General features: G+C 37.5%; 1 protein-coding gene across 9 annotated transcripts in view; it reads right to left on the reverse strand.

Moving 5' to 3' along the window:
- Positions 1-452: 452 nt before the first annotated feature.
- The window catches only part of RanBPM (Ran-binding protein M), a 71,820-nt gene continuing 52,650 nt past the window's right edge, over positions 453-19,622 (reverse strand). Inside the window, exons 2-12 of one of the 9 annotated variants that reach the window (XM_088268077.1) lie at positions 17,676-17,840; positions 16,241-16,431; positions 12,965-13,149; positions 12,071-12,183; positions 10,866-11,017; positions 9,940-10,051; positions 7,466-7,642; positions 4,868-5,011; positions 4,130-4,287; positions 3,277-3,388; positions 453-2,399 (exon numbers count right to left, since the gene is read on the reverse strand). In XM_088268077.1, the coding sequence (XP_088124203.1) occupies positions 2,266-2,399; positions 3,277-3,388; positions 4,130-4,287; positions 4,868-5,011; positions 7,466-7,642; positions 9,940-10,051; positions 10,866-11,017; positions 12,071-12,183; positions 12,965-13,149; positions 16,241-16,431; positions 17,676-17,840 (1,643 nt within the window). In that variant the 3' untranslated portion in view covers positions 453-2,265. Of the gene's footprint in view, positions 2,400-3,276; positions 3,389-4,129; positions 4,288-4,867; positions 5,012-7,465; positions 7,643-9,939; positions 10,052-10,865; positions 11,018-12,070; positions 12,184-12,964; positions 13,150-16,201; positions 16,447-17,675; positions 17,841-19,622 lie in introns of all 9 variants that reach the window. The other 8 variants (XM_088268078.1, XM_088268074.1, XM_088268076.1 and 5 more) reach the window with 8 other exon arrangements.

The raw sequence follows: 19,622 nt of genomic DNA on the forward strand, positions 1-19,622 counted from the left end.
CATAAAATCAAACCCAACCTAAACAGAGTTATCCCCTTCCTTGCTCTTACCCCTCCTTAAAACACCATTACCCCCACCCCTACCCTTTTGAAACCCAACAACTTGTACACTGTTTCTCTTTGTATATATATTTAGTAATAAATGTAACCCTGAAGAGGGCAACAGGTTGTTGCCGAAACTAGTTGGTTAATAAAAATGTGAGTGGATCAGAACACAAAGTATTTTTATTTCTCGAAATAATATAGGAAAGTCTTCATTTATTTTATCATATACGATAGCCAAATAAATGTTCCTTAAGCGGACTTGTTAAGAGATTATATGCAATTCTGACAGCGGCTAAGGAGCGATTGATTATTCCGTGATTCATAAGATACGAGATATTATTTAACATGCAGATTAATGATCAGATATTGATATAAAACGTGATAATGTTTGTAGATTTAGAAGTATCATTTTGGTTTTGTATAGATATTTAAATATTTTCATTATTAATTTTCGTCGATGCTCTAACCACAATATTCTATCTACAAGAGGGAGAAATTACAGATGCCACTTTTCGGTAGAGATTCTAATTCATTAAAAAGATTCTGTTAATTCTATATCTGCCAGCTTACCACCAAAACTGACCAAATAACCAGTTAACATAGCTATATTAAATACTTCATTATTTCTGAATCATGGAAAAAGTCTTAAACCCGAAACTAAAATGTTAGAGCGATACATATAATAATAATAATAATAATAAAACCCTTATTCGCACCCCAATGGTGCATAGGGCACTGCGTCATATAAACGCAGTGTTATCTTGATGGTTTACACATGAAGGAAAGGTGATCAGCCCTACGCTTCTGGTACCAGTCCAGGGTAATATTGAATAAATATGACTGTGAAAAAATCACTTATATTTATTTTACCCCCCTTGGGAATCGAACCCGGGACCTCCAGAACGGTAGCCGAGCGTCCTGACCATTACACTACGGAGGCGGACATAGCAATAGATATTTTTTTCAAGTAATAAATGATTTAAATGAACTATGTTAAAATTACACGGTCATTGACTTGGTCACTTTTGCAGTACGCTCACAATATCTTGGGGGCAAATCGAGAACCGGCGCTGATGCAAACGGTCTGTGAAAATCAGACAAAATGGTTTGTTTATACCTAAACTGTGTTAAGATTCTTGTAAAATTATCACCGACATTTTGAATCATTTTATTTTGCTAGCTACTTGGAAAAATGTAGCTATGAAAACAAAAACCTATAAAAAAGACGTATATTTTAGGTAAAAAAATAAAATGAACGCAATCCACGTTGAATGATATGAACACGCACTGTTACACAAATCAAATTTAAAATATTTTGTATCATTCTACTCGCTTACTGGTTCTCAGGAATTCCCGTCAGGAATCATCCGATATGGTAGAAGTTTACAAGGGATTTTTAATTTAATTTGCGCAACGCAATCAATCCGGGTAACATTGAACGGTATCTAAATATTCAATTTGAAAATTTCAATATCTCCCTAGCAAGTGGTACAGTGAACAAGATATAAATATTTATAGTAACTTTGATGTTAAAAACTAATTAATAAAATAGTCAAATGTCAGTTGCAAATTTACATGTTTGCAATTCAGTTACAGTTTGTCCGCTTCTGTAGCATAGTACCTAGCACGTTGGCAACTATGCTGTAGGTCCCGGTTCTATTCCCAGACTATAAGTGATTTTTCACTCTAATATTGATTTAATATCACACTGATCCACAAAACAGATTACCTTGCCTTTAGTAATTAGCAATTGAGATATTTGCATCGAAGCGAGTTGTGCCTTCTGCCCCCACTGGATGCGGATAGAAGAAAATTCGGTCACGGTAAAAATATTTGTATTAGTCTCCAATTTTTTATTATTTCGTTTTACAAGAAAACGAAAGAGAATTTAGGAAACGTATTGATATTGAGGGTACCATTACGTCTTATATTATGTATGTGTATGGGTAACGATAAATACACATTTATAATTTATTGTTATAAATGTGTGTTTCGTATAGAATTCATAAAATATTCAATTAAAATCCCCAACATAACAAAAAAATCAAATAATGTAGTTGCGTAAAAACTACCAAAAGTGCCGAAAGTTACCCAGATCGAATGCAGTAGGAGCGTCGTATCATTAAAAGGGAATTGCGTGGAGAAATGTCAGCGAAGAATTGAACGAGCCGATGTGCATTGTCTGGTCAGAGCACGGACGGGGAGCGTGAGCTAGCGGAGGTCAGTGACGCAGCAAGTCCTGCAGGTCGGCGAAGGCGCAGGCACCGAGGCCCCGCGCCGCCATGAGCGACAGCAGCCCGGCCGCGTGCGCCGCACACCCCTCCAGGGGGGCCCGCCACGGCAGCTTCTGCGACTCTGCATAAAACAAATAAACAGTCACTCTTTATTTTGTAGAACAATAAAAAAAAAACAAATAATACTGTTAATGTGGGTTTTTCCATCTGCGGCAACTCAAGACCATAATAAGAAACCTTTAATTATGCGGTGTCTCGATTAGACTACTGCAATGCAATTTACGCAAGTCTCCCAAAGTATCAAACAGATAAAATCAGTCTTAGATGCCGCAATACAAAATTTTTCACACATCTTAGAGCACCTAAGAGAACTTCACCGGTTGAAGTGTCCAGAAAGAATAACTTTCAAACTATGCTGGACACTATATAGAGCGATGCACCGGCGTATATATCGGGACCCCAAACGATATATCAATACAAATTTTATACTACCTATAGCGCAGAGAGCAAAGGAACTCTCTGTGTGAGGAATTTCAATCAGCAGCGGGATCAGAAATGTAAAAATTGAAATAAGAACAAAAATTGCCAAGACTTTTAGATATATAGTTTGCTGCGATAAATATACTGATTATCGCAGTATTGCTGCGAACGTTACAATAAACTTACCGAGTATCGCAGTATTGCTGTGAACGTTGCAATAAACTTACCGAGTATCGCAGTATTGCTGTGAAAATTGCAGTAAACATACCGAGTATCGCAGTATTGCTGTGAACGTTGCATTGTAAACATACCGAGTATGGCAATATTGGTGTGAACGTTGCAATAAAGATACCGCGTATCGCAGTATTACTGTGAACGTTGCAATAAACATACCGCGTATCGCAGAATTACTGTGAACGTTGCATTGTAAACATACCGAGTATGGCAATATTGGTGTGAACGTTGCAATAAAGATACCGCGTATCGCAGTATTACTGTGAACGTTGCAATAAACATACCGAGTATCGCAGAGTTGAGAGCGGAGCAGACAGGTTCCCTGCGGGACGGGTCGAGCTGCCAGCCCACGGGACTGGCCCAAGGGTTGCTGTACGCCAGCAAACTGAATGCGTCCTGCAAACAATCCAATTTCACAAATGAAGAATAAACATTTGTGTGCACAGTACAGCACAGCAGCATCACAATCTAGCCAGAATTTAAAAATGTAGAGATGCCATTCCCACGTAGACAGTGGAGTTGTAAGACAAAATAGCCAAAATTATCATTTATCATTTCTTCTTTTTATTTTAACTCTTATCCACACCCAATAGTGCATAGGCCACTGCATCGTAAAGACACAGTGTTATCTTGAGTGTTAATTGCATGAAGGCACAGTGATCAGTTCTGCGCTTCTTGTACCAGTCTAGGGAAATATTAAACAAATATTAGAGTGTAAAATCATTAATATTTATTTTCACCCCCCTCCCCCCCTGGAAATTGAGCCCGTGACCTCCAGCACTACACTATGGAGGCGGACACTTGGATCTGGTAGAGGAATATTATGATCAACGTGGGTATACTGGCAAAAAACGGTAACTCTAAAATCCCTGTTATTTAAAGCTTTTAGCCTGAATAAAATACCCGCTATTAAACTTTAAGTTGAATTTACTTTTAAAACCACATATATACATGCATATCAGAGTACTTAGTATATTTTGCCAGTTTATAGAACATTGAAAACTTTATTATATGCATCATTAAGTCAAAATTGCATATTTTCGAGTTAACGTTTTTTGCCAGTACACCCACGATATGTAGATGATAGGAGTCAGAGGAGGAGTTCAGGGTGAAAGACAGTTAGGATGATGCACATACCTCCAGCATCTTCCTGTTGGCGCTGTGTGCGTGGGGGTTGTCCTGCGGCAGGCGCTGGCTCATGGTGTACAGCTCCTTGCCGAACTCCAGCATCCGCTCCACGGAGGCGCGGCTGCCCCCGCACACTTGCCGACTCCCGCCCACTGTCAGCTCCACTTCTGCAACAATTAATAGCGCGTGAATCTCCATCAACTGATCAACTAATAGCACGGGAATATCTTGATCAATCAATTAATAGTGCATGTATCGTGCGGTGGTTTGACTTTGTGAAGAATGAAGAGATAAGGCGTAGGACGCAGCAAATCCTGGTCACAATTGTCGTCAAGAAAAGGTGATTCAGTTGACTCCGCACGCCTCACGTGAGCCGCCATTAAGCTAACCTCTTTTAGAATCAGGCTGAAAATTCGTCGGCAGCTCTCATCTGAACTTCGGGACGCGGACCTGACTTGGGTGGATGCGAGGGAAGTGGCGGCCGACAGAAAAGCCTGGAGACAGTTTATGGACCGCATATACTCCACATAGGGACCAGATATGATTAAATAACATAATAATAATATGTATCTGAGGTTTTCTTAATCAGTTACTCTTATCTTCTTATTCAACCCCATCTTCGAGCCATGATATGATAAACAATAAAACCAATGTTACATTTTTAAATATCACATAGTGTACACTTTGTGAATTCCACACGCTCCACATAAATTGAACTAAGAGTTCAAAAGAAGAAGTTATTCATACCCATATCATCGTCTTCCAGAATAGCAGCTTCGGCTGCGGCATCCATGTTGGAATTGATCCCCGGCATTCCTTTCTGAACGTGCGGGGTGGAACTGCTTATCCTGTGTGCCTGGTAGCCATTACTGCTCACCGAACCGTTTGTTCCTGCAACACAATACCAATTCGATAATTCTACCATATCATCCGACTATTGCCCACACTGCTGTACTGAACATAGATCTGGTGACTGGTCTCTGTAGAGATATCTATAATATCTTTATAACAACACCTGAGAGGCGCCGTGATGATTTGGGTACACTCTGGAACATCTCATTGATGCTTATTCAATTCAAGGGAGATTTATTTTAAATAGGTATACGTATTTCACATAACTTCCTTCTTCGTCCTTCGTTTGCCAACAAAATGTCTGTTAATAATTTCTATTATTTATTCTTAATAGACACTGGATTATTCACCTTTAACTCTTACCACTCTGTAGGCCAGACATTCTGGCCCGTATGATTCTAGTAGGCAGCTCCGTGGGCCAAAATGTCTGGCCCGGCACAGGTATAACTTTAATCACTGATTTCTCCATCACCCAAGTATATTTCACCAAAAAATATTTCAGATCAATACAGTTAATCTTAATTAACACGGTCATACGAATTGCCAGACAGAGTGTCCCAAAATTAGGGAACTATTTATTCACTACAAAATATTTATTTTAATGGTAGAAAAACGTCGCACTTTTTTTTATCAGAGTAGCTGATCAGTTATGAGAAAAAATGGTCAGAGTGGAAAGGGTTAAGAATAATATATCAACATATATTATAGGTGACTCGAATTGAATCAAAGCATCATTATATATCATTTTTAAAAGAAAGAAGATGGAGTTCTGATCATCCCAGGGTTTGTGACCTGGCATTTGGTTGGCCAAAGTGATCACTTTATACACTAGTGTAATGTTAACCATTTTGGCAATTATGGAACATCCGCATTGCATTAATTTTTTAAAGTTTCATATACTGTTATTGAATTACTTTTGTATGTTAGTTATAATTTGATAGATGTGGAATTTAGCTGATGGTGGTGCCAATGATCACTTAAGCCCTTGGATGGTCAGGATGCTCATATTCCTACTGATGCAAAAATAAAAATGCATTTAAGTCAATATTTTTACCTCTCTGATCAAAAGTTAATGCACATAATATTAAAAGACTTTTCAGGAAAAATCATGAATGTCATTTCTCACAAAATGGAACTCATAAACAGCATCCGTTGGCACGTGTAAAGTATTATAAACTGCTCTTGTCGAACAAAATCTACTTTAAATTCTCTTTATTCGTTCGGCCACTAAGAGAAACTGGAATGACAATAATAATATGGGTGAAATAGATTTGAATGAAAAAATAAAAAATAAAGCAACAATTTTGATAAAAGAAGCCGATAATTAGATTATGTTTGAGTACTCAACTAAGTACCCGAGAGAATGAGTAAATAAGCGGAACACTTTGAAAGACTTTTCATTATTCAGCCTTCTCTTATTGACATTCCATATTTCTTTCTGAAGAGTCTTCATTTTTGTACTGTATTTCTGTAGCTTGTACATCGAGTGTGGCACATGGCATGCGGATGAACAGAACCGAATAGCTACCAATACATGTACGTGCTTTACCGCATGATGAGTGTTGATCACACGTGTAGCTTTGTGCATGAAAGAGTGAGTGTTTGAAGCCGTGAATAGGGCACGGGAAACATTTTATTATTGACATTTATTTTATGAAATTCTATAATACACGAACAACAAAAATTCAAATTTAGCCACAACAAGAAATAAATAAAAAGACTGAAATTCTAAATAAATTACGAGAAAAAAATACATTAATTTAAATTAAAAGGCATGAAAAATTTATTTTTCATTAATTGTTTAGATTTCAGATTTCATTTATTTATTTTTAAATTATAAAATTCAAATGAATTAAAGAAAAACTTTGATTCACTGTTTTTCTTATGAAACATCAAGATATTGCTCACTCCTTTCAACAACGTCATTAATCAAAAAAACTTGATTTTTCAGGAGATCGTTTTTAAAGTGTAAAAATATAATGAAATGCATTAAAAATAAATGTCAAGCCACTTATTGAACTTTTTACTGTGCAACAGATCTTTTAAAGTAAAACCTGAATGTTTTTTCTCCATTTGAAAAATATTTAGTATTTATAAAAAAAAAATATTAAACAATACCTTTTCTTCAAAATGCAAAAAAAACACTTTCTGCCCTGTAGCGGTTAAATATTAAGTTAAAAATATGCCGCTTATGCTGGGATATAGTACATTTTCTGAGCATTCCGAAAACATGCACAACTGTAAATTGACAGTTTTTGATATATGATGTTGTTGAAAGGAGTGAGCGATATGGAAAATGAAGGTTCTTTTTAAAATTGCTAAATTGAAGTATTTTTTGAAGTTTGAATTCATGAGTTTTTACGTTTTTATCAAGTTATATATAACTGTATACCTCGAGCTCACTGTCTTTCCCGCACAAAACACTTATCGGGCGGCAAAGGTAAAGTCTGTACGTGTGGAGGCAGCTAACGGAAAGAAAGCATGGTGGCATACCGTTACTGGCAGTGGAAGTGAGTCCGTTGGTGGAGTTAGAGGAGGACTCCATGTCTATATCACTGCTGTTATCCTCTATGGTGTTTGGAGGCGAATGGTGGCCTTTAACTAGCTCACAGTCTGTACCGTTCATGGACAGGTTAGGGTGGGTGTGGGTGTTAGCGTCCTCTTTAGTACCTAAGCACAAACACCACGGGGGGGGAAAATAAAACATACTAAATAAATCTAAATTAAACAGAAACGCAAATCAAAGCTAACTGTTTACAGGTGGAGTGAACGAGCAAAGACTTTCAAATGTAGCGCTTTCTCACAGCGGTTTCTCCGCTTTCAAATGTAGATGATTCACCCTTCGACAAATATAACAGTGGCTGGCAAATTTCAAATTTAAAATGCCATTTTAATTCTGATATTGTTATTTTTATTGTTAGGCTTCAGATGTATCACATGTGGAGCTTCCAGTTTTGAGCAAGTCTGATATTACAGCCAAAAATAACTTCAGATTTGTAATAAGCTAGGTAAAAACACTTATGAAAACAAAAATAATGTGTGGATTTTAGAAATATTTTGATAATTGTGCGTCTCCATGTAGTATGTACATAGTTGGCAGATTTGGATATAAGGCTTAAAACAAATATTACTAAATTTTCACTTTAATTTTTATTAAATATCACCCTGGACTGGTGCACTCAACTGTATTGAACAGTGCAAATAAAAAATCCACATTTCTCATTCAGATTGCAGATAAATTTACAAAGTACATGTTACCCGGCAAAAGCAAAAGTGCCTGATAAGGTCACTTTTTTTAAAAGATTTTCATGTTTTTTTTTACTTTTCTTTCAAGGGTCACAATCAAATTGTCTCACCACGTTGTAAAACATATGTACAAAGGTGGATTTTGCAATGAAGCCATATCATAGGCTACATAGCTTTCAGGTTTCAAAACAAACACAGACAATTTAGAAAGTCTTTGCTTATAAATGTAACATTTAAATGAATGTGTTAAAAAGAAGCTAATTCAACATATTGTAGAAATAACAAAACGATTAGCCCGGTACATACTTGGTCGTGGCTCTTATTCTCTTATTACAGTACAATTATTCTTAAATTCAGCAAATTACTAAAGAATAAATCCATTCAACACATCAGCGAGCATATTCTAGCTAACTAAAATGTATTTACTGTATGTGTAAGTAAGTTTTTGGCCCAATATTTTTTTTCAGCCCATATGAGCGTTAAATGAAAATTGTGATAAATTCAATTCACCCATCAGTTTTTCTGAACATATACTTTTTATTAAAAATTAAATTGTGATGTCGGTATTACTGATAAGTCCATAGATGTCACTACAAGTCCTATTTTTTTATAAAAACATATTTGAAAGGGCCTGAATCGTAACCTCGATGTAACATCTCGTCCACACTGCTTGGGGCATGCTAATTTTATTTGAATGATAGATAAAATAGATTTGTCAATGTATGGAAAGAAAGATAAAAATATACACAAATAAATTTTTAGAAGAAAACTACAATCCATAAAAATGATGACATAAAAATCATGTCTTTCACATGGTGGAGCCTGTTTTAAAATTTCTTCAAAAGAACAAAACTGATCAAAAAACAACATTCAAAACATCAATATATCAAGGGACAACAGCCGAATTATCTTTTACGAGTTTTGGAAGTTTGAAAATCAATCAATCAATCAATCGAACCCTTTTCCGCACTCCAATGGTGCATAGGGCACTGCATCATATAAACGCTGTGTTATCTCGATCGTTGTTAACACATTAAGGAAAGGTGATCAGCCCTCCGCTTCAGGTACCAGTCATGCGTAATATTGAATAAATATAATAATAATAATAAAACCCTTATCCGCACCCCAATGGTGCATAGGGCACTGCTTCATATAAACCCAGTGTTATCTCGATCGTTTACACATGAAGAAAAGGTGATCAGCCCTCCGCTTCAGGTACCAGTCCAGAGTAATATTGAATAAATATTAGAGTGAAAAAATCACTTATATTTATTTGACCCCCCCTGGGAATCGAACCCGGGACCTCCAGAACGGTAGCTGAGCGTGCGTACCATTACACTACGGAGGCGGACAAGAAAATCAAGAGAAAATAAATATTTAAAAAGATTCACCATGGCCCTTTTATTAATGCTTGCTAGTAAATCCGCATTATGAACAACAATTTACATTTTTGCATCAAGAGGTTGAAATATCTAAATTTTAATTTTATCTTTATTGCGAGATAAGGTTTTGGTGGAATATTCGGCAACGGAAATACAGTATTCCAAAGTACATTTTTTTTCTTCAAAATACTCTATGAGATAATCAGGCTGTCTTCTATTGATATGTAAAACTCACGCACATTTAGTTGATTATCACAACACAATATTGAAGATGGGAGGGTGCAAGGGGCTGGCGGCAGGCGGGGGGAAGGGGGCAGAGAGGGCAGAGGGGGCACTCACCGTTGGTGTAGTTGTGGTGGTTGGACGTGTGCGTGGGACTCGAGCTGGTGTTGGTGTGTAGGATGACCGACGTCTGGCCGCCGCCACCGCCGCTCACGCGAGCCACGCACATCTAAAAGGTGAATCATGTTACCTCAAGCACCGGAGATGTTATCTCGATAGACAGGGCTCCCAAACGATCTTACATATGTAAAGGAAAAATCATCTCCCCAAATGAGACTTTCAATCTATCCTACGCACAGAAAAAGTTGTCTCAAAAGATAGGAACTCTATTGATCTTATACACAGGAAAAGTAATTTTAACACACTAAGGGCGTTTGTCCACTACATGGAATCACACGGAATTTTACCCTCCGGCACGTCAGTTAGCGTTTTAAAACGATGATTGGCTTGCATTGGCTTGTACTTTTGTCCATCTTTCTTCAGATCGGTGCGTGAACGCGTTGCGCATTAATTCGATCATGCTAAACTGTCGTAGTTGCTATCATTTTTCATAACCGGACTGCTAGACGGTAAAATTCCGGGTAATGGACAAGGGCCCTAAGGGTCCTTATGCACTACACGGAATTTTACTGTCCGGCAGTCCGTTTTTTTTTCAAATAAAAGCGACTACGACAGTTTAGTGTGACCGTGATCGCCCGCCGATCGAGTGCACTGATCCGGAGAAAGACGGACAAGTGCACAAGCCAATCATCCATTTTTTATGCTAACCAGACTGCCAGACAGTGCTCTAAGGACGGGAAAGGTATTTCTACCCGTTCGGTCGATTAAAGTTTAAGGACAAAAATAATATTTTTACGTTCTGCCCCAGCCTCATTTCAAAGTCAAAAAAGAAGGAATTATTTAGTGATTTTATGTGAATATTTTGTACCAATCACTTTGTTAAGGTTTAAACTATATGTACATAAAAATATGGAGATAATCACCTCTGAATCAGATCCGTTAACCATTTCAACAAACTGTCTGCATTTGAGCATAAATAATAAATTGTGGTTTTGTTCTAGGAGGTTGGGATATAATCTTCTAGTGCTTTCTATTGCCTCGCCCATACGACCTGCTAAAACTAACTTCAAAATTCCTGAAACACAAAATACACACTGGATTAAAAAACAATAATTAACTTATGAAAAGCTCCATTCGGTTCATTTTCGAGGGAAGCCGTGGCATCGGTAGAAAGATAACTATCTCTTCCAAAGAGCACACAGAAACCCACAATGGCCGGAAGACAAAAATCAAGCACATAAAGCAGAACCATTGTAACTATGAGTTATAATTTTTACTAACCCATTGCACCACTAATAAAGATGACATAATTTGTTTATACAACACACTATTTCATTTTGACTCTTTTTTTATAACAATAACATTAAGACTAAATTATACAGAAAATAAAAAAAATGGTAAAACATGAAAGCATATTTTTTTGTTGTTCGTAAGCCAGATCATTATGGCTCATCCCCAGGTAGTTTTGGAAGAGTGTGTTCAGTTCACAGTTGTGAAAGTTATTGTCATTTCGTTTTAATGTAAAAAAAAACACTTAAAAAAAGAGACAAACCGGCGAATCGCAGGCTTTGCGAGTCAGTGAAAAATTGACCTTAACCGGCGATTCGTCGGCTTTATGTTGCAATGGGTTAACACATTGTTGTCAGGTGGGTTTTTCATCAACCCCGACCCTAGTCTATTAGTATACAATGTTTTTTGGCGTCTTACACTCTACTTAAAGTAAGTACATAGAACGCTTTTAAGCGTCTCCCGCTGTCTGCCAACGGTATGTAAAAGACGCTTAAGTGTTTTTTTTTTATTGCGAGGGGAATATGGAAAACTGCGCATTTACAGGGCTTTCAACCTGTATATAATAATTCGCTGGTTGAGATAATGATTTTATACACTGTGTATAAAATTATCACTGTGTATAAAATAACATTCACTATGTTATATTTATAATTCAAAAGCGAAATCTGTGTTTGTTTAAAATTAGTAGTTAGAGTAAAATAAGTTAAAAAGGCCTGAAATTATAATTTTATATTTTGTTATGCTCATCTAGAGCATTTGTGATGTGGGGAATCTCAAACATATGATGAACATATGAAAATGGCAATTGGATTGTTGTATCGGATACAGATGTACTCACTTTGTCTATTTTTAATGGAAGTGATTTCCTCGTCGAAAGGTTGTCCAGTGGCCCTTGCAAAGGCCTCGGCAGTGCCGCAATAACCGTGATGAACTAAGTAAGTAGACACCATTCTACAACAAACATAAAAAATATAATAAAAACTGTACAGTTTTTCCACATATATTTTATTTGACCATGTGTTACGGTTTATTTTTTATACCCATATTCAAATCCGTCTCCGTAGTGTAATGGTCAGCCCCGGCTACAGTACTGGAGGTCCCGGGTTCGATTCCCAGGGGAGGGTAAAATAAATATAAGTAACTTTTTCATTCTAATATTTATTTAATACTGGTACATGCTGCGGAGGGCTGATCACCTTTCTTTCATGTGTTAATGATCAAGATAACACTGCATTTATGTGATGCAGTACCCTATTCGTCATCGGGTGCGGATGAGGGTTTGATATATTCAAATCCAAGTCATGATATTTAAATACACTCATTGGCTAGTAAAATGAGTGAGAAATTCATTTGTGAAAAACATTGAAATTGTGAGATGTTTGGACACATCGCTCACTCCTTTCAACAACATCATGTATCAAAAATCATCAATTTTCAGTTGTGCATGTTTTCGGAATGCCCAGAAAATGTACTATATCCCAGCAAAAGAGGCATATTTTTAACTTAATAATATTTTTCAAATAGAAAAAAAACATTCAGGTTTTACCTAAATAGATCTATTGCACAGTAAAAAGTTCAATAAGTGGCTTGATATTTATTTTTAATACATTGTATCATATTTTTAAACTTTAAAAACGTTCTCCTGAAAAATCAAGTTTTTTGATATGTGACGTTGTTGAAAGGAGTGAGCGACATGTGTGGCAGTTTAATTACGTCAAGAGCCGTTACTCACTTCTGCATGATTGTCTGCCACTCTCCCTGCGCGTCGGGCAGCGGGAATTCGTTGATGGTGAGGCGTGTCCGGGCGCGCAACTCGCGAATCATGTCCTCGATGTCAAAGACAAACGGCTGCTGCCCGAAATTGGCATCCACCACCTCGCCCGGGGTCTGGAGCCCCACCGTCGGGTACAGGTTCGGCTGCAATGGAAACATCGCGCACATTGCAAATACCCTGCTGAAATGCAACCAGTCATGTCGGCCCAGGATCCATACATCATTTCGTTAATTGATTCGGTTTGTGATGATCACTTTGTGGTAAAATCTATACATTTTTAATTTATGTTTTACTTAGTAAATACCACTATTTCGTAAAATCTACTGTGACACACGCATCCGCAAAATGATGCGGAATGCATCGAAACACGTGTCACAGTAGATTTTACGAAATAGTGGTATTTACTAAATAAAACATTAATTAAAAATCCATACGTCATATCTGGGAGCAACACTTATTGTGAACACCGCGCTTCTAATCCCGCAGTGCCATAACATCCTTAAATTAATCTAATTATCACACATGATGAGACACCAATCCTTCACATTTTAAATTGAAACAACTACAGTTGAAACAAAGGTGATACAGTGCTGTCACATTAGATAGACCAGTGTTCCGCAAACTTTTTCTATTCAAGGTACACCTACCAAATTAAGGAATTTCAGAGGTGCATATTTACCATAAAATGTTAAAAAATTTAACATATTACGTTTAATGCGAAATGTGAGCCTACTCAACTGAGCACAGGCGATCAAAATTTGGAGCAATTGTTTTATTTTCACAAAACTAGACTTTTTTCTGCGGCACACCAACTAATCACTACGGTACAACAGTGTGCAGCAGCACACACGCAGCGAAACAATGAGATAGACGATGATTCTTAGTCTCTAAGACCAGTGGTACCCAGCCTTTTTATCGCCACGGACTGGTTAAAGTTTGATAATTTTCACCAAGCCCGCTAAGGGGACGTTTACTGTTTATATTTTAGATTGTTTGATTTGATAGGTCATGTCTTTTTATATCGAAGGTATTGTATCGGCGAAAACTTGAAGTGAAGGGGTTCTCAACTGATTTTATTTGTCGATAATTATTAAAAATATTATCGGGTATGTTTTTTTTGCATTAATTCGATTTTTAAACAGGGCCTTGGACGGCCAGGTCTGCGGACCAAGGGTTGGGGACCACTGTCTCACGTGACCACTCTCAGAGTGAAAATTTCAATTACTAATGCCAGATTTAGAATACATATTTTATTTTTTTATTATTAGATTAAAACCAATATTTTTAGCTTTTCCACTTTTTTATTTGACCAGCGACCGGGTTTCGTCGTTACCGACATCATCAGACCAGTCTGATGATGTCGGTAACGACGAAACCCGGTCGCTGGTCAAATAAAAAAAGTGGAAAAGCTAAAAATATTGGTTTTAATCTAATAATAAATTAAAAATGCAATTCCATCACAAAGTGTCAGTGGATAATATAAATCTATTAGAATACATATATTTGGCAATGACTTTTAGCTGTCCTTCGCGGGAACTAAGCTAAGAACTGACCTGCAAAATGTTTTATTGTTGTTGTTATATTAGTTGTATCTACTGAGTGCCTTCTTTTTTCTTAAATTATGTAATTAATTATAAATTAATTGTTTAATACTTTTTCAAACATCAAGAAAAGGGGAGATACTGACTTGGAAAAGAGACTTAACTATTTTTACTATATGAAATTCAATGCACAAATATAAGATGACCTCTGTATAAGTTCAGATTACCTGTTGCATCATTAAGTGGAGATAAGAAACAAGTGGAGATATTAAATAAATTGTACTGGAATAAAGTCTGGCAAATTCTCACATCATCTGAGATTTTGTAAGTACAAGGATTGCATATAATGCAAATAATAATAGGAACACAAAACGAAATCATTTTCTAATTGAAATGTCAGTTAAAACTGTACTTGCTGATAAAGAGATACATTAATCACGGCTAGGAAAATTGCAATGTCAGTCATTTAATATACATAAAAATAAACAACACATATCGTGTTGTGCAGATACAAATAAATAACTAGATTTTAAAGTAAACGAGGAAAATATTTACCTCTGTGAGCAGTGATTAGTACACTTGACACTGGCATGTACCGAATGCATAATGTATCGGGTTCGATTTCCCAGAGGAATTAATAAGACCAATGTAATGTTGAAAATACAACATTTAAACTAGTATTACACCAGAGAGTTTAGATCCTGTTGAATGTGGTTGATTCAAGAGGAAATAATTTAAAAGTAAACAAGTAAATTTTGAATTGTTGGAATATAACATTTGACGCTCAGATGAATAGTGAGTATAAATGCAATGGAGTGAGGCGTCAGTACACTGTTTACCTTGCACACACGGTGCTAGGACCTCCGTTAGACACTAGCATATAAGTAATGTGAGTGAAATTTGTACTGTAGGAATGGAGCTATTAGGCTCAAACGTGTGGATAAATGGGAAACTGAGAGTGAAGACATGTCATGAAGTGGGCATTTTCCCTGCGCACTCAGCACTCGGAACTAACATTGCTACAAATAGGTAAGTAATGGGAGCATGGGCCTATTTGGCTCAAACATGTATATATGTATATGGGGAGTTCAGTATGTATGAAGACATGGTATGAAGCGAGTGATTCATGGTGCGCCCTTACGTTGTACACGAGGCGCTCGGACCAGCGTTGTTCACAAACAGGTATGAGCTCGAACATGGGGATGAACGGGGAGCTCGGTATGAAGCGAGTGAATCATGGTGCGCCCTTACGTCGTACGCGCAGCACTCGGACCAGCTTTGTTTACAAACAGGTATGGGCTTGAACGCGGGAATACATGGAGAGCTCAGTATAAAGTGAGTGATTCATGGTGCGCCCTAACATTGTGCACGCGGCACTCGGACCAGTGTTGTTCACAAACAGACAAGGGCTGGAACATGGGGAGCTCGGTATGAAGTGAGTGATTTGTGGAGTGTACCCTTATGCACAAGCGGCACTCGGACCAGCGTTGTTGACAAACAGGGTTGGGCTGGCTCGGTATGAAGTGAGTGATTCGTGGAGTGTACCCTTATGTTGTACACGCGGCACTCGGACCAGCGATGTTGACAAACAGGGATGGGCTGGCTCGGTATGAAGTGAGTGATTCCCGGGCGCATGCGCATGGTGCGCTCTTACCTTGCGCGCGCGGCGCTCGGACCTGCGTTGGACACTTACGGGTAAGTCCCGGAAGGCGACGCCTAGGTGGTGGCCGTTCTTGGTGTAGAAGCAGGTGTTGTCCATGAGGTTGACCCCGCAGCCGATGACGTCGCCCGTGGTGAAGGTGGGCCCGTACGGCTGCCCGGTCCCGGAGGAGCAGAAGGAGTGCCCGTCGTCCCCGTGGTACCCATAGGAGTGCTTGTCCCAGCCTGAAACCGAGTCGCCTAATTTCAATATTCGTAATCTGATCCATATCTCTATTTCAATTAATATTTTTTATTTTTTTACATATCGCTCACTCCTTTCAAGAACGTCATTAATAAAAAAAACTTGATTTTTCAGGAGAATGTTTTTAAAGTTTAAAAATATAATACAATGTATTAAAAATAAATATCAAGCCACTTATTGAACTTTTTATTATGCAACAGATCTGTTTAGGTAATACCTAAAGGTTTTTTCTCCATTGAAAAAATATTAAGCATATTTAAAAAAATAATTAAACAATACCTTTTCTTCAAAATGCAAAAACAGCACTTTCTGGCCGTGTAGCGGGTAAATATTAAGTTAAAAATATGCCTTTTATGCTGGGATATAGTACATTTTTTGGGCACTCCGAAAACATGTGCAACTGAAAATTTACAATTTTTGATTTATGACGTTCTTGAAAGGAATGAGCGATATATATCTAGAGGAAGAAATAAAATTCATGGATGCTATAGAAAGATAACATGATTCGAAGGCATGCCTCAGGTGACGTTGTATAAGATAGAAGGATCAACAACCTGAAGACGAGGCGAGCTGACCCCAACAGTCTGCAAAGACGATAAGTTGGGATGGAGACAGGAAGAAGAAAGAAGATATACTGTCAGTTTGAATACATATCGACGTGCCCAACGTAAAGTGCTCTAACTACATTTTTGTCAATTTTGAGATATTTGGTGTATTTTATCAACTGACCGTTATCTACAAATATAAACAAAACAAAAAAAATATATAAAATAAATTACGCCTAGTTTTCAGGCGTATAAGACGCTATCTACATCGAATTTTCAAAATGAACTGAACTCCTAAAATGCTAACTTGATTTTGACAAAGCATAAAGTTTTAATACATTATTTTATCACTTTTTTGAATGTATAATACTAGTTTCAGATAAAACCGTTAATTAATAATCAAAAAAATACGTTGAAAAAATCTTCTATGCTCTCTCCTGTAAAGTGTAAAGTAACAGATTTGCTGATAGAGTACTTTACGTAGGGACCGTTGATATCTTTTATTCTTACGACTAGCAAGTGCGTTAGTCGTCAAGTATGGAGCCAGGAAGAAGGGATGAAAGCTTAATACGGCATTATCATCCATACTCTCCGAGAGATTAATCCATACATCAAGTAGTACTCCAGCTGGGATGGGGTGTTGTCAGGTCGGTGTAGGATGTTCTGTGGATATGTCTTACCAGGCAGCCTGTTCATGTTGACCCCCTGGGCACTGAGGCCGATGCCCATGTAGCCGTCGCGACCCTTGGACACGATCCGCACCTCGAAGTAGTACAGCCCGCAGGCGGGCGGGATGGGGTGCGTCGCACGCACGCTCGCCGCATCCTTATGTGTCTTGCCGTGACCTTCAAAAAAGAAAAAAAAACAAGGTTTAGGATATTTTTGCATGATAGTGTCAGAGTTCAATACAGCATTGCATTTAACTAACCACAATTAAAGGTTTAAAGGTTTTAAAGGTTTAATTAACCACACAAAAAGCCTTCTTAGGCCATCCGAAATGAAGAACCTACGACCCATTGCAGGCCTAACACTTCGCGACAGAGTAAGAAACTCAGAAATAAGAAAAATCTGCGATGTTGAAGATGTTGTGCGATGGGGAAGAGAAAGAAGACGTTTCTGGAGAAATCATGTGGGAAGAGCGAGTTCGGATCGAGTGGTGAGGATAGCAACGGACAGCAGTATAAGCGGGATCAGACCCCCAGGAAGACCACCTAAACGATGGAAGAATAGCTGGTCTTCCGCATCCCAGGAGCGGGCCGGAGAATGACAGGACTTAGTCCTAGAAAAAGAAGATGAACAAAAAGACTTAAAGATGTGGTGAACAGTTACTCAGTCATGAGTAGGTACCTAAACAAACAAGAAAACCCGCCAGGTTGCCCGCACTGGTAAAACATCCAGGTTGTTAGCCCTTCATACTAAATGAGAGTTCATTAAAAACCATGTGCAATTTTTCTCTTCCTGCACCATCGCCGTTCGAGACACTTGCTGCAAGCGAACGCAACATTCAAATAAAAAAAATATTGTCAACTAGATTCAGTTTTTTTTTTATTAACATAAATTGTATACATTTATTTTTAAAAAAATAAAACAATTTTAAACATATTTTTATTATAATTGCAGAGACCCACCAGATATTATTAGATACTATTAGATATTATCGGAGATAATCCAGATTTGTGAAATAGTATTTGGATACACTCAAAATGTTGTAAAATATAACTTTGTTTTATATTGATTTTCTTTTTAAATCTTGATGACAAGTTTCCTAGCAGTGATTTAACACTCACATAATATTCAGGGATGAAATAGGCACACAGACAATAATATTAGCACACAATATCGGCCTCTACACCAACACTAATGGCAGACGGCGAGGCGGGAAGGCATTCTCTCAAAACTAGTGTAGCGGAAATGGATGTTGCATTGTGGCACAGTACTCGCAGCATTCAAGGCTGCTTGATACAATCAAATATCACGTCAAAACAAAACCCACTAACCAACAAGTTCGGTGCTATGTAAAATTTTATTTAAAAAATATTTTACTCACACTAAAAAGAGGAATTTTATCCGCCTCTGTGGTGTAATGGTCAGCGTGTTTAGCTACCGTGCTGGAGGTCTTGGGTTCGATTCCCAGGGGGGGGGGGGTGAAAATAAATATTTGTGATTTTACACTGTAATATTTATTTAATATTACCCTGGACTGGTTCATGAAGCGCAAGAGTGATCACCTTGCCTTCATGTAAGTAATGATCAATATAACACTGTGTCAATTCGATGCAGTGCCTTATGCACCATTGGGTGCGGATAAGGGTTATAAGTAAAAAGAGGAAAACACATTGTATTATGAAATTCATCTAAATGTATAAAAAAAAATGTTGTATGGACTAAACCAATTTGAATAAATTTCAAGGACTACTAAAAATATTTTTTAAGTATTTGAACCAATTTGAATAAATTTCAAGGACTACTAAAAATATTTTTCAAGTATTTCATGCAGCAATGAGTTTACACCACACAGCGTGCATTCTCATAGCACGGCTGTCCAAATTTATAACACAGTAAGGGACATTTTTTTTGTAGTACGTTTTTTTTGCATTTATGGACTAAGTAGACTCTACTTAGTCCAA

The sequence above is a fragment of the Brachycentrus maculatus genome, unplaced genomic scaffold (genome assembly GCF_059751285.1).
Source record: "Brachycentrus maculatus isolate JH-2025_06_01 unplaced genomic scaffold, ASM5975128v1 h1tg000311l, whole genome shotgun sequence".
Taxonomy (NCBI): Eukaryota; Metazoa; Arthropoda; class Insecta; order Trichoptera; family Brachycentridae; genus Brachycentrus; species Brachycentrus maculatus.